At 39.7% G+C, this 16,621-nt stretch overlaps 1 protein-coding gene across 1 annotated transcript in view; it reads right to left on the bottom strand.

Moving 5' to 3' along the window:
• Positions 1-15,603, bottom strand: part of tub (TUB bipartite transcription factor) — a 265,736-nt gene extending 250,133 nt beyond the window's left edge. Inside the window, exon 1 of the mRNA XM_052029520.1 lies at positions 15,382-15,603. Coding sequence (XP_051885480.1) covers positions 15,382-15,437 — 56 coding nt within the window. The 5' untranslated portion in view covers positions 15,438-15,603. The remainder of the gene's footprint in view (positions 1-15,381) is intronic.
• Positions 15,604-16,621: the final 1,018 nt, after the last annotated feature.

A 16,621-nucleotide genomic window follows, 5' to 3' on the forward strand; every position in this document is an offset into this window, starting at 1 on the left:
TTCTAACCAGATACAGCATCAGTGATGGAGCATGGGAAATAGAGACTTACCGGCATTTCACAGCCATACATCCTTGTTTCTCATTGGGCAATGCAATTTGTGGCCGGGACTCAAATGTAGAACATAGAACAGTGCAGCCCAGGAACAGGGCCTTCAGCCCACCACATCTATGCCGACCGTGATGCCAGTCTAACTAATCCCATCTGCCTGCACATGGTCCATATTCCTCTATTCCCTGCCCGTTCATGTGTCTGTCTAAATGCCCCTTAAATGTTGCTGTCGTATCTGCTTCCACCACCTCACCCCACCCCGGCGGCAACATGTCCCAGGCATCTACCACTCTGTATAAAAAGACTTTCCTCATAAACCTCCTTTAAACTTACCTCTCTCAACTGAAGCCTATTCCCTGGGGAAAAAGTTTCTGACTATCTGCCCTATCTATGACTCCCATGATTTTATATACTTCTGTAAGGTTGATCTACTGTGATTTTTTTTTTACTTTGCAAGTGTTTGCCAGTGGTTCATACGCAGTCACACCTCCTCCTTCTCCCCTCCACAGGAATCTAAACAAATCTGCATGGATGATCAAAAGTGCCCTCCTGATCAATTTATTCAATTAAAAGTTTTATGGCAACTTCCAGAAAAACCTATGAAGTAACCCAAAAGCAAAATACTGCAGATTAAGTAAAAATTAAAATTTTAAAACTGTCTATTCTTCTCTTTCCTATACTGGTAATTTTAGTTCCCACTTACTTCCTCCTGTTTGCACCTCCCCAGACATACGTTTTGTCGTTTTGTTCATCACAAACATCGCCATCTTTTTCAGCTAGTGCCTCCACCATCTTGGTCATTTAATCTCCCTTGGTCTCCACCCTTTCACCTTTTGGTCTCTAGGCACCAACCACAGTATTAATCAACAAGCTTCGAAACCTGGGCCTCTGTACCTCCCTCTGAAACTGGATCCTTGATTACGGATTGGTGATAACATCTCCTCCTCGCTGATAATCAACACAAGCACACCTCAAGGATGCATGCTTTGCCCACTGCTCTACTTTCTCTACACTCATGACTGTGTGGCAAAGTACAGCTCAAATGCCACCTTTAAATTTTCGGATGACACCACTGTTATTAGTAAAATCTCAGATGGCCATGAGGAGGCATACAGGAGTGAGATAGATCAGCTGGTTGAGTGGTGTTGCAACAACCTTGCACTCAACTTCAGCAAGACCAAGGAATTGATTGTGGACTTCAGGAAGGGGAAGTCAGAAAAAAAACACACCAGTCCTCATTGAGGGGTCAGTGGTGGAAAGGGTGAGCAGCTTTAAGTTCCTGGGTGTCAACATCTTGGAGGATCTGTCTGAGCCCACATTGATGCAATCATGAAGAAGGCATGCCAGGGGCTCTACTTCATAGGAGTTTGAGGAGATTTGGTCTGTCACCAAAGACTCTTGCAAATTTCTATAGATGTACAGTGGAGAGCATCCTGATTGCTTGCATCACCACTTGGTATGGAGGCTCCAATGCACAGGATCATAAGAAGCTGCAAAGGGTGGTAGACTCAGCCAGTTCCATCACGAGCATAACCCGAGAACACACCGAGAGGCAGTGCCTCATGAGGGTGGTATCTATCACTAAGGACCCTCACCATCCAGGACACACCCTCTTCTCATTGCCACTATCAGGGAGGAGGTACAAGAGCCTGAAGACCCACAGTCAACGATTCAGAAACAGCTTCTTCCCCTCCGCCATCAGATTTCTGAATGGTCCATGAACCCATTAACACCATCTCATCATTCCTTTTCTTTTGCACTATTTATTCATTTTGTAATTTATAGTAATTTTATGCCTTTGCACTGTACTGCTGCTGCAAAATATCAAATTTCGTGCAATAATGCAATGATAATAAATCTAGTTCTGATTCTCCATAGATGCTGCCCATCCTACTCAGTATTTTCAGTATTGTGTTTTTATGCCTGAAAAAGAATAGGAAAAAAATACATTCTTTAGTTTGACAAAAGAAGTGCAAAGCAGAAGTAATGTGGCAAAAACAATGTTACAAAATGTGTGTCAACAGAGGTAAAATAACTCCAAAAACCAATAGTAAAGAGTTAAAATTTCTTTAGAAGGTGAACCCTAAGTGTCTGTTCTGTAACAGTGAGCAATGAAAAACATAACTGACTTCAATTCTGTACCAATCTGTTGTTTTAAATCAGGAACCAAATGGGATTTTCACATGTGCACTGGAAGTTCTCCAAAAGCATTGAAAAAGTGTTGCATTTACTGAATCTGACAGTTTAAGGCAGTGACTCTGATCAACCCACACATCTGGGAAAGATGTGCTCCTGAACCTTGTGATCCAAGGACAAAACTACAAGCTCATCCTTTTACTTTGTCAAGCATATGGAAGCTTGAGAAACATCCTCCATCCTACTTGACTAAACAAACATTTTGGTTTCTTGCTTTCAGGTTCAAATGCGTCCTGACTGAGGATTTTATTTTGTTGACCCTCATGTTTAATGATTTTGGTGGAAAACAGGAAAACGTAGCACAGGGAAGATGGTTAAATGGTTCTTACCTGGGCTGAAGTTTTCTTCGCATCAGGATATTAACACAGCATGATATTACATAATGTGGGCTATTTAACAGAGATATTAGGACAACTTGAAAAATTTAGAAGTATTTCATATTGCAATTCATCACAACAACATCTTCTTATTTTACCCCAGCACTCACATGGATATTGAATAAGGCAAGCATTGATATGTGCACTGGTAGTTTCATGTTCTCAGAGATCCCCGAACAGTGCAATCCGAGTCAAAACAATGCTCAGCCATCCCATAACATAATTTCATTATTGGATCAAATTTGGTCCTCCGTTCATGATCCTTGATGTTAATCCTATTGTTAAGGTCCTCTTCAAAGCAGAGATGCACCTGGTCCTTTGAAAATGTGCCAGCTCAATCCACTTAAGTCGCTTGAGGCTGATTAACTATGCACATTAAGCTCCCATGTGAAAAACAGGTCACCAAGAATCATTGGTCCCAAGGAGAATTCCAAAGATGCTGCAAGGAACTTGCATACCTTACTAGAGAATGAGACCTCTACAGGTATCAGGGACTTCTCCCCGATCCCGAATGTACTTGGTTGCAGCTGGTGAGGAAGGAACAGACAAAAGGGGTGGGATGACTCTCTGGCACAACACAGTTCAGTACTTTTATTATGCCACTGTTGAGGAAAAGTTTTTCTTAACACTCATCCCAGTCAAAGCTGTCACCCACAATAAAAACCCTGAGAATTTAAGCTCCTCCTGCTGTTGCAGTCATGTAGGTAACATATCCCTTCTGCATGTTAACATTAAGTTACTCTGATATAAAAAGCATAATTCTTAGCTTTATGATCCTGTCCATGTGCTCAATCCATTCCATAATAAGACCAGACTATATCCATTCCCACAATATTATGCAAATCCATCAATGCCTCTAGTGAACTATCCCAAGTCTCTCTTGGTCAGTATTTCCAATTTCTGACCAATAAACTTGTGCTCTTTCAAGACTGCTGCTAGCCTCAAGTCTCATTTAGACCTACACCGGCTTCCAGTTCAACAAAAATAATTGGAATCCTAATCCCCATTTTCAATGGACTAGCTTCCACCTGTTACTTTCACCAGCCCTACAACCACCCAAAGATCACCATATCCTCCCAGTTTGGGCCTCTTGCACATTCGCAAGTCATAATCTCACCACAGTTAGCAGTTGTGCCTCCAGCTGTTTTGGAAATTTCTCCCCAAAATGTCTTGTATCCGACCTCTTCCATTAAATGCTCCTCCAGTGCTTTAGCCATCCATCCTGATCTCTCCTTCTGTGCTCAGTCACAAAATTTATAACCGATGGGGCATATTAAGGTTTTTGAAACATTTCACTGGTTTCATAGTGCTTCATAAAAGCATTGTTTTTGTTAATCAGTAATGCCCAAAGAGGTCTACAAATAAAGCATATTGATCTCATTCTCAGAATTATTGACCATTATAGGTGTTTGTATTTAATAGCTTATCTTGGTATTTACATTTCTTTGAAGTAGTATGTCACTCATGATCAAAGACACAATAGCACAGATGTTCCTGATGCCAGTATTGTTGAGGGTATAACTGAGGGAAATGCAACATATAACCTCCACATGACCCAAGCCCAAAACAGCAGGATTTCAATGGGCCCAAAAAGCCAGGAATCTTGCCAGAGCCACGTTCCTCCTCAAATTTCAGTTAGCATTCTACTGAAAACCCATTTTCACCAGGACACAAATTGTACCCCACAGTTACTCTTAAAATCAATGTTAAAATGCTTGGTTTTCAATTCCTAACTCAAATCTTTATGCTTCAATCAGTCATCAGCCTATTTTCAAAAATGTATAAACTTTGACTAATATAAAATTTCTGTTCCTACTCCTGATGCTTCCTGCATGTACATGGAACATTTGCGACTCTCACCTTACAAAAGGTCAGAACAGAGATACAATATGAATGTCGTTTTCCCTCATTAGCCTAAATTAGTCAACATATCATTAACATAAAGACTTCAGCGACGGCCTATTTTTAAAAAAATCAGTTCCTTACAGTCAATTCTAAAATGTCTTCCTAGCTCATGACTGCAGAAGCAGCATCTGCTAGATAATAGGGAACAACATTCCTGTGTTTCAAACTAGGAATTTAACAATTTCATTACTTCAGTGATTCAGTTCGGATTTAAGATATCTTTAAGATACATGATTGTTGAAGTAAACCATCTTGGTCCTCATTACTACAACTGAAGGAAACAGTACAATATTCTCTTCCTTATTGATGAACCACCTCACCCCGTTTGTCCACTACATCCTGTTATTAAACAAATAAACCATATAATTTATGAGCACAGTACACAATCAATACATGTGCAGCATAACACGCAAAGGGCTTCACATCCTTACCCAACACAAGTAGAATACTTTGCTATCATATTGTCAACAAAGAAATCTATTTCAGATATACTTAAACAGTTAACAATAATAGTCTCTGTAACTATATCATGATAGTATTATTACCTTAATGATGTTGAAATGCTTTCTATTTCAATTTTGAACACTAGAAATCTCAGCATATAGACAAAGGCCATAAGAGCCAACAAGTCAAACCTATAGTGTTAATCTCATTCCCACCTCAGGATCTTCATACCACACCTTCCCAACCCTTCTTTCACCTGAAATGCATTTAGTTTCATACCCAACTTCTTTTACATTATTCACTTTAACATCCCTTTCCAACCAACTTGCTCCACAAATATACTGCCTTTTGTGCAAAATTATTTTCCTGTTCAGCTTCCAGACCAGCTGCTAATTTCCTATTTTATTTTTCTCCTGTATAGGTCCTCTGAACAAAAAATAAGAAAATTCACTTAAACAGTGCCTCTCAGGTCAACACAAAGTACTTTGTGACCTTGAGGTGTTATCACCACTGGAAAACAGTATAGTGCAGTCCACAAATGGCAATGAAATGTGACCAGATTATCCAAGTTTCTTTTAAAAAAAAATATTTAAAAGAGAGATAAATATTGTCCATAACATTTTTTGAATAGCCCTCAGACATTATGTTGGTACTTCCAGCAATGCAGCACTCCCTCAGTACTGCCCAGGCTTCTGGAGTGCGATACCAAACAATGCACTGCAGGGAGACTGATACCATAAAGTCAACATAACATCTGCCTTGATAGTTAGCAAATACACATGCATGTAATTCCTCCAGTTTTTGAATTACTGGACTGTTAACTTACATTGTGCAGAATAAAGTGGTTTTGAGAATGGAAAGATCCCCACACACAACTTAGACACAAGAGATTCTGCAGATCCTGGAATCTGGAGCAACACACAAAATGCTGGAGGAACTCAGCAGGTGAGGCAGCATCTATGGAGAGAAATAAACAGTCAACATTTTGGGTCGAGACCCTTCATCAGGACTGGAAAGGAAGAGGGCAGAAGCCAGAATAAGAAGGTGGGGGGAGGGGGAGGAGTACATGCAGACAGGTGATAGGAGAGTTCAGCTGATAGGTGAGTCCAGGTGAGAGGCGGAAGGTAGAAGGGTGGGGGAGATGTAAGAAGCTGAGAGGTGATTGGTAGAAGAGGCCAAGGGCTGAAGGAGGAGGAATCCAGTGGGAGAGGGCAGTGGACCATGGAATAAAGGGCAGGAGGTGGAGAATACAAGAACAGGTCATGAGGGTGGGAGAAGGGGAAAGGGGGGAGGGGGCCACAGGAATGAGGGAAGACAAAGAAGGGGGAGAAAAGTGGGGTGAGGGGAGGGGTTACCAGAAGTTAGGGAAATCGATGTTGAAGTTGTCAGGTTGAAGACTACCAAGGCGGAATATGAGGTATTGTTCCTTCAACCTGCATCTGGCCTCAACGTGGCAATAGAGGAGGCCATGGATAGGCATGTCATTACGGGAGTGGGAAGTAGAATGGGTGGCCATGGGAGATCCTAGCTTTTGCGGTGGATGGAGCGAAGGTGCTCACGAAGTGGTCACCCAGTCTGCGTTGGGTCTCACCAATGTAGAGGAGGCTGCACCAGGAGCACCGGATGCAATAAATGACACACACAACTTGTCTGCTGGGGGCCAGGAACCCTTATAAACAATGTGGGGAAAGCACCTCTGGAGATGTTAAAATACCCAAAATAAAAACAAAACTGTTGGAAACAGTCAGTAGGTCACAGGGAGCATCTGCGGAAAGAGAAATAGAGTTAAGGTTTCGGGTCTGAAACTCTTCATCAGAACTGGGAAAAAGAGAAAAAACAGATTAGTTCGAAGTTGCAGAGAGTCTGTGTGGGGAAGAGGAGGAGGAATAGGTCAAAGGGCATATCTGTGGGAGGACAAGGCCAGAGTTTCCACAGGGGCAAGTTGTAGAAGCCTTTCAGTCAATGGGTTAATGGGAGCAGTTAGAAGGCGAGGAGCAAATAAGCTTAAAATGTTGTAAAATGCAGGACTGTGAGACATGCTCAAAAGGCCAGACTGTACTAGTGGGGAGAGAGAGCAGTTAGCAACTCATCATAGATGGGTGACTCACAGCAGAAAGGGCCAGTTCTGATATAGACAAAGGAAGTGAGTGACCTGAAGTTGTAGCGTTTAAGTACCTGACTTTGTTCATATAGCACGACTTGGAAACCCACCTGAAGTCAGCAAAATTCACTATAGGAGGTAGGTAGGGTAATTAGAAGTGGGAGTGCCAGGGGAGTGGGAATGGTTGTGTCAGCTGCAAAGGAACCATGGAAATTGGCAACAGGATACACACGTGACACAAATCCCCTACCATCCTAGCCTTCTTCCCTGATTCTTATCCCTCCAAGAAGGGGAAGGATTAAAATGTTCTTGTATCCTATGTCTCATCAAAATATATCTAATTTCTTTCATTAATGGAACAGTAGCATAAATAATAATTCAAAGGATACACTCCTGCATGTTGAGCCTGGGTCACACTAACTGTTCAAATTGCATTTTATTGGAGTTTTGAAAGAACAATTAATTGATAAAAATATAAAAATTGCATAGTTAATGTAGATCTTTATGACTTCTGAATTGCTTCCAATTTGGAAATAGTAGATTCAATCAATTTGCAAAAAAATTGAAAATTTACTTGTGCCTTGGGTGATGCAAACCTGTAATATAAAAGATGAAAAATGACAAAAGATGCACATTAATAAATCTCCTATGGCATCTCATATTTGCACTTTGACTTTGTGTGGGATACAATTTCCCTGTGAATTCCAAATATCTAATGAAATCCATTTGCAGAGTGTTCAGAAGACTTCACAACACAGAAGAGTTTTGTTTTGATACTCCATATGCAGTTTTGTAAGTTATTCTGAGAAAATCACATGGCCACTTCTGCACTGTGATGCAGCCATCATAGGAATGGCAGGCTTCTGGCCCAGTATGTTTAGCAGAGACTTGTCACTAACCAGTGTAAAAGAGCTCCCCAATAACAACTGAGGAGGACTTTGTTATTCCAAACACAATCACCAGTGTCTCCTTTGATCTGTGCATTACTTTTTGTCACTTTTTAGTCCATAGGATGCATGCACATTGGGTCTCATGTCCACTCTTCAGGTCATAACTAGTCATTGTTCCAACCCAATAGTTGGAAGCATCACAAACCAGTTTCAACACTTTTGGTGTAATGTACGAAATGTGACTTTTGCTGAAGCTTCTCTTGCAGAGATCAGGAGCTTTTTGTTGATTCTTACTCCAGCACCATGGTTCATCTGTCTTTAAATGTTGTCTACAATATTCAAAGATAGGAGAGAAATCTGTATTGATCAGACCACACAGAATCACAAGAACAATTACAGCACTTAAGATTATTCAGACCATTGTGGCTGTACCAGCTCTATGCAAGACCAATCAAGCTCTCCCATCTTCTCCCCATAACCCTGCAAGTTCTTTCCTTTCAAATACGCATCTAACTCCCTGCTGAATGTAACAATTGAACCTACTTCCACTGCGATCCTTGGCAGTGCATTCCAGATCCTAAACACATGTTAAAAAAATGTACATCACTTCTGCCTCTTTTGCCAGTTACATTCATTCAATGACCCCAAGTTCTTAACTCCTCTGCCAATGGGAACTGTTTCTCTTAGTCTACACTACACCATTAATATTTTAAATGATTATATGAGATCTCCTCACAATCTGCACTAAGAACAACTCCAACCTTATGTGTCTTAGGTGTATTTAGTTATGTGACTAAAATAACTAAAGTACCTCATCCCTGGAATCATTTGATAAATCTCTGCTTCACAGGTTTAAAGGCATTAGCAAGGTGTGGCAAAATTGTAATGAAAACCAGCAAGGGTTAGAGTATACGCACATATGAGCAAATCTCCAATTAGAGTGAGAACAGGGAAAAATTGATAAGATGACAAAACTGTAGGCTTACAGCATTCATAAAAAGATGGATGAATCACAGATACAATTAGAAATAAGTGAATTAGTATGATCTCATAGTCATTACAAAGACACGGTTGCAAAGTGATAAGGTTGGGAATTAAATATTCCATTATTCTTTTAGAAGAGATATGCAAAATACACAAGGAGAACAGGATAAAGGTAACAGAGAGAAAGGATCAAAGTAGGCCTTAATATCTAAACAAAGCAAACTACGAAGGTTGGCAGTGGTGGATTGGGAAGTGACATCAAACGGTATGACAATAAAAGAGCGAGCTAATGTTGAAAATAAATAAATGGCTTAGAACAAAAACATCTCTCTTTCAGGTGCAAAAACCCAACTGGAAAAAATGATCCAGCTGTGTCAATGAGAGAAGTTAAGGATAAAGTAAAAGGCTGCTAATGTGGGCAAAGAAAAGCAATAAGCTGGAGAGAGGACTGGAAAAACAAATCAACATTCAGGAAAGGAGGACCAAGAGATTGATAAGGAAGAGAAAAACAGAATACGAGAGGAATATAGTGAGAACACAAAAACAAACTTCAAAATCTTCCATAATCATGCAAAAAGGAAACAATTCTAAAGTTAATGTAGATCCATAATACAGCAAAACAGGAAAAACTATATTGGGCAATAGGAAACAGCAGACAGTTTGTGTCTATTTTCATGTGAAAAGGCGCGGAAAATCTCCCAGAAATGGAGAAATACATGTCTAGAGTGAAAGAGTAGCTGAAGGAAATTAATATTAGTTTTTTTTTAAAAGTCATGGAATAATAGAAAGATATGGCATGGAAACAGTCCCTTTACATTAATCCTATATATTCTTTTATTTTCCCTACTCACTCATCAACTGTAACATTTGGAAGATGTTTGGATAGGTACGTGGATGGGAGGGGTTTGGAGGGAAATGGTCCGGGTGCAGGTAAATGGGACAAAGCTGAGGGGCCTGTTTTTGTGCCGTGGTACTCTATGACTCTATGACACTCACCTCTCCAATATACAGTGGCCAATTAACTTACCAACCAGCATGCCTTTGGGATGTTGGAGGAAACCAGAGCACCCGGAGGAAACCCACACAGTCAAAGGGAGAACATGCAAGTTCCACACAGACAGCACCCAAGGTCAGAATTGAACCTGGGACTCTGGCACTGTGAGGCAGCAGTTCTACCAAGCTGTGCCTCTGTGCTGCACTAGTATTGGAGAAATTAGTGAGGCTGAAATATGATAAATCCCCAGGATCTCATGACTTGCATTCCAAGGTTCTGAAAAAGATGGCTATGGGGATAATAGATATGCTGGTTGACATCTTCCAAAATTCCATAGATCCTAGAACTGTTACCGCAGATTGGAAGGTAGCAAATGTAGCCCCACTATTTAAGAAAGGATTGAGAGAGAGTAAAGTACAGGGGAGTTAAATCCAGTTAGTCAAACATTAAACATGGGGAAAGTGCTAGAATATTTTATTAAGGAAGTGATAACAGGGTACTTAGAAAATAATTCTAGGTTAGGGAAGACTCATCGTGAACTAATGGAAGGACATCTGGTTTGACAAATGCTAGTGCTTTTTTGAGACTGTAACCAGCAGAATAGACAAGGTGAAACCAGTGGATGCAGTGCATTTGGACTTAGAGAAGGTCTTCAGAAATGTGGCACACAAGAGATTACTAAACAGTGTTAGAGAACATGGGGTTAACTTTTCAGGTCAATGACTCTTTCTCGGAACCAGAGAAATGAGAACCTGCGACAGATGGAGAGAACAAAAGGAATGTCTGTGATAGGATGGAGACCAAAGATATCCTGGTGACAAAATGTTTCTGGAGCCATCCAATTAATAAATGAATGAGGGCATTTTGTGGGATGCAAAACACAATGGCTGTTGAAAATCTGAAATAAGAGAATGCAGAAAATACTAAATGGATCAGGTGGCATCTGTGGAAAGAGAAAAAAGGAGGCAAGTTTACAGGTGGATGGCCTTGCATCAGAACTGGTTAGTTCTGACAAAAGCAGAAAAAGCAGGTTGTCTGAAATTGTTGAATTCAATATTGAGGTCCAATGGCTCCAGTGCCCAGAGAGTTCTGAAGGTGATGTTCCTTAAACTTAGCTGGACTTCATTGCAATAGTGTGGGAGGCTAAAGATTCTTTGTTATTGATTATTGATCCTTACTTTCATTTTGAAATTACTATTTTTTTTATATAGTGCCACTGGTAAAGTATTTCGTTTTCAAGCATTCCTCACATTGCTCATCCAACTCAATGTTGTGTAAATCTCCCTTCTGTGGTGTTCCACTCTAATTGCTTTCCTTTCCAGTAAGACTTTGTTTGACTGATGTAATTTTGGTTTGCCATGATCTGTCTAGCCTCACATGGTTATGTGCCCTTGCTTGCAATAATTAAAGTATTTTGCAGCCTCCAAGTGATAGACATGCTAAGTGGTTGCCAATAGCAACAGTAGTAGGTTTTCCCACTATTTGTGTCTTCCAAGCCACTTGTGCTCACATAACTCAATTGCGATGGAGTTTTCACTATTTTTCTGCTATGGCTCCAACATACAACGCTAATCAAAGCTCCTTTGAATTATTAGTGACCACTTCCATAGACATGACTGTCCTCCATGCCTGTTCAAATGTCAGATCTTGCATGCTTAATAACTTGCATTCATCCATTTGGCCCCTGTGGATTCCTAACATCTCTGTACAGAATATGTGGGGAAAGAAAACACCAGATACAAGCAACTCAAAACAAAATTTATTCAGGGGCTCCTCACAGACTGCCTCTCTGAACTTTCAATAAACATTATTGCAGCCTGGAGTGCAGTTAATCATACAACATTGTGTAACACTTCATGGTTTGTGTCAGCTTCCAAGTTTACATGCATGAGTAATCTTAAACCAAAAGGGGAGATTATCTTTTAGAAGTCTATTTTCAGTATCTGGAGATCTTCTTAAAATATTTAATTTTAGGGGGCCCCAAACATTCAACAATGCAGTGGTACCCTAAAAGCAAAAATTTCATACAAATATGAGTAAGCCATTCAAGCCAATTTTGCAATTCAATTCAACTAATTCTAATTTCTATATATCTACTATAGTTCCAGATGTGAATGTGGGAGGTATGATTATTGTGGATGACACAAAAATTGGTGGTGTTGTGGATAGCAAGGAAAGTTGTCTGAGGCTACAGTAGGATACAGATCTGATGGAAAATTGCACAGAGTGTTGGCAGATGGAATTTAATCCTGAAAACTGAGAAGTGATGCATTTTTAGGAAGTCAAATAGTGAGTTGAACATCTGCAGCAAATGTTAATGAAGAAAGAGACATTGGGGTTCAAGTCCATACTTCCCTGAAAATGGCAACACAGATTGATAGGATAGTGAAGGCGGCATATGCCATGCTTGCCTTCATAAGTCGGGGCATAGAATATATATTGCAACTTTACAAAACACTGGTTAGGCAACACTTGGAGTATTGTGTGCAGTTCTGGCCACAACACTATAGGAAGGATGTGACTGCACTGGAGAGAGTGCAGAGGAGATTCACCAGGATATTACCTGGATTGGAGGACTTTAGTTATGGGAACAGAATGGATAGCCTGGGCTTGTTTTCTCTGGAGCAAAAAGAGGCTGAGAGATGACCAGATAGGAGGAATATAAAATTATAAGAAGCACATATAGGGTAGATAGTCAGAATCCTTTACCCATCAAAAACAAGAGGGCATAGATTTACAATGAGAGGAAGGAATTTTGAAGGGGATTTGAGGGGAAAGTTTTTTTCGAAACACACAGCGAGTTTTTAATATCTGGAACTCACTACCAAATAATATGGTAGAATCAGACACGATCACTATGTTTAAGAGACATTTAAACAGGCACTTAAATAGGCAAGGCTTAGAAGATTACAAACCTAATGCAGGCAAATGGGATGTGTATATATATCAAACAGATCAGCATGGATATGGTGGGCTGAAGGGCCCATTTCTATGCTGTTCAACTCTATGACTCTGTATCTCTTGGTAGCTTCAGCTGACAAAGATCTTGCCTGAGGAGCTGAACTTTGCGAAGTTCCACTTCTCTTTGTGTGAAGAAGTGCTTCTTGACATCACTCCTAAACAGTGGCTCGGACTTGTTCTAGATTGCTCTAAATCATCCACCACATTTCTTTAAACTTTGGTCAAACACAATTCTAATGTAAACAGTGGATTTCAGCAGGAAGGGAAGTGGGAAATGTAGGCCCTTTGTAAAGAGGCTAGAATGGCTGGCAGCATCAGAATCAGTCTGCATTGAACAACAGGTGCAAAGTGAGTATTAAGCCAGAGTGTTGGGGACATCTTCAAAAGGGCAGGGTGTTAGGAAGAGTCGGGAAGAAAAAGAAGGAAGAGGCCAGCCTAAAAGAGGAGAAAGATTACTCACAATGAATTTGATACGAGAGGAAAATCATGTGTTTTAAAACCACAAAACAAGGAAGAATATTTTCTTTGCCATACTGATGCACGCAACTGCAGTCTTAGTATCCAAAAGGTGCAATTACTTCAAACAGAATAGAGCTCCATTTATATTAAAAAAGCAACATTTGTTAGATCCTCGTCTTACATTGCTCAATTGTCATTATTGTCACTGGTTGACTGTCCCCTACGTACACTGATATTCATTGATACTCATCCCCTTTCTGTATATTTTTTCCTCCCACCTCAGGACTTCTGGGTTGTCAGGTTTTTACCAATTGGACATTCTTGTTCTTTCTCATCTTCTCAGAAACCCTATCCAAAATTCAGCTTTGTAAACATGAACGCCAGTCTTGGAGAATTCTCCAAAATCCTCCTCCAAATCCAAACAGAAACAAAATAAGCAATGTTATAATTTTCTTTTGAAGATTTAAGCTAAACGAAGGAACTGGGTTAGAAAAATGTAGTGCAAGATTGACTATGGTATTGAACCAATTTATTGCAGTGTTGAAAAAGACTTAATTTATATGACATTCTACTACTCAAAGATGCCAAGACATTGTTGGCTTTTCTTTAATTCAAGAATTTCACTCCTCATTCCCCATTCAGTCCCTTTCCTTCCAGAAGTGATTACATTAATTAGTCAATCCATACAAAGCAATTTCAAAGTAAAACCAATTTTTGCTACAATTTCTCTTCCTATAACAATTGCTGTAATGGAAAGAACATTTTTATGAACCATCCAATCATAGAATAGATATGGGTGGAAAATTTTAAGTTCACTGTGTGAGCATGAATGATCTGTATTGTTTCAATCCATAAAAAATTAATAAAACCAATAAGAAATGAACAATCCTCTATAGTTGCAATATTACCACATGTGCCACAGAAATTGCAAGAACGATGTCCTTAAAATAATCTGTACTGATAATAAGCATGATTTAATATGTTGCCTCTTTCATAGAACAAAAACAACATATCTGATCTCAAATGTCTTTAATCTGGTAACAATTATTCTCAGTTACCACTGTAGCAGTCTAGACGACAGAAACCACACTGGAGCCCCAGCAACACATATTCTTTGCTCTGTCTCAATCATTACAATTTGCTCATTACTGAAACCAGTAATGTTGACCAAAAAATGTTTCGCCACACACTTGCATTTCTATTTTCAAATACAGGTGAAAGTCAATACAGATGCTATTTTAATAAGCAGCAGTCTAACACACGTTTGAGGAAAGTAATACACAGGAGATAAATACATTCCTGTGTTTGCAACGGAAAGAGTTCCGAATAACATAGGCTAACTCCTGCAAGGGAACCACCATTGAGCTCCAGCGGGCTCAACACTGTCAAATAATTTGCGTTGACTAGAATGAACAAGTGCTTGAACAGGTGAGATGCCAAATTGTAAAGAGAAAAAATTGCACAATTGCGAAGGATAGAAGAAAAGCTTTGGCAAATATAATGATGAAATACGAGACTTCCAGAAATTTCTCTAGATTTTGTTTGCAGCAAAAGTACATTCTATTAAATGGTCAGCCTTTTTCCAACTGCTTTGTTACCCTTCAACAACTTGCATCTGAACTGACTTCTAATTAATGTGCCAACCCCCATTTAAATAAAAATGTAATGGGCCAATTGCTTAAACATTTGATTTTCATACATATGACTATTGGGCCAGCATTCAATTAACAATGTTATTTTTAATAAATACTGGCATATAGTTTTCCAGTTGCAATTTGGAGCATTTGTGAAGTATACTCAGAACAAATCCCACAGCATTTCCCAAAGATTTAACAACAGTACACACCAACAGAGAGATGCTGCGTTTCCACCAGGTTTCACAGAAGGATGCCCTGTTTTTAGGAAGGGTAACAGCTCCAGCTTGTTATTGCCAACATTAATATTCTGAGTATGTGGGTGTTATAATTTCATTGGGCAGCAGCACATTAAAACCACTTCAATAAGAAAATATATAGACTACCTGTCATAACTCCATCTGCTGTAGGACATGGTCCTGTTGCTGCTGACTCCGTCCATTCTCCTCGACTACACTGCAGTTGAATCTTGCAGGAGTGGGTAAGTCAGATGGAGCCCAGGGAATTTTCCAACGCAGCCCAAGGTTGAAATCTGCCTGCTTCTTCTCTTCACTGCAATTCCTGTCCAGAGACTGATGGAACGTGAAACTGGTCCTGTCAGAATTACACCTCTGCAGTGAGCAATACAGCTCAGATGCACACAAACTGTTCTCCTTTGAGCCTACAAAATAAGGACTGTGCCATGTTATTGAGAGGGGGAAGCATACAAGGCACAAAAGAATTACTGTATAACGTTCTATACTTAATCTCTCTCTTCAGGCAAGTTCCACATTCAATTAAATCACAAATACAGCTGCTATCAACTGCCTGCCTTATGGAGCAGCTCTTCAATCAGCTGAAACTACATCCAGCTCCCTCTGCTAATTTACTGGTCGTCTTCCTTATTTATTCCTGTTTCCACAGATACAGCACTATTCTTTGACATCACTCCCTCTTCTGTCCAATCACACAGTCTACAATTCATTCAAACCTCATCCTTTCAGAGGCACTAATTAAATCCACTCTGTATGAAAGAACACTTCTCACAGGCTACAATATATATTGCCTCATCTCTAAGGCTATTGCCTCTTCATACATTGGTTAAAACTCACATTAAGGTGTCCTGATCAAATTACACAGAGGTGCATTTTATATTATCTTCCATACTGCTGGGTTGGGGGATTTTATAACATAATTCTGAGGGGAAAAGGAAAGATGTTAAAATTGAGCTCTTTTAAGCTTAATTGGACAATCAGTATTGCCACAGACTTATTATTCTTTCACACTTGTACAAGTGATTAAAAAAATAAGATTCAAAGAATATACAGATCAGAAATTTCACTGATAACTATAAACAATGTCTGGTCATTTGCTGTCATGCTACAAAATAACGCTGCTTTAAAGCATTTCTCTAGCTGTGTTCCACAATTGCAGTCACAGTCATATATACTGTTTGAACTGCTTTTGTACAAATTCTTATGTTTGCACAGGTGCAAATATTATTCAGTGAAATTCAGGAAGTATCAAATCTTGAGGGCTGGATTTAGTCAAAAATGATATGGAGATGAACAGTGCCAAGCAATTAATTACATCGTAATGCAATCAAAAATTTTGAGCAACTCCAGAGACAATCTGGATTAGGCATGA

Source organism: Pristis pectinata, chromosome 14, assembly GCF_009764475.1.
Source record: "Pristis pectinata isolate sPriPec2 chromosome 14, sPriPec2.1.pri, whole genome shotgun sequence".
Taxonomy (NCBI): domain Eukaryota; kingdom Metazoa; phylum Chordata; class Chondrichthyes; order Rhinopristiformes; family Pristidae; genus Pristis; species Pristis pectinata.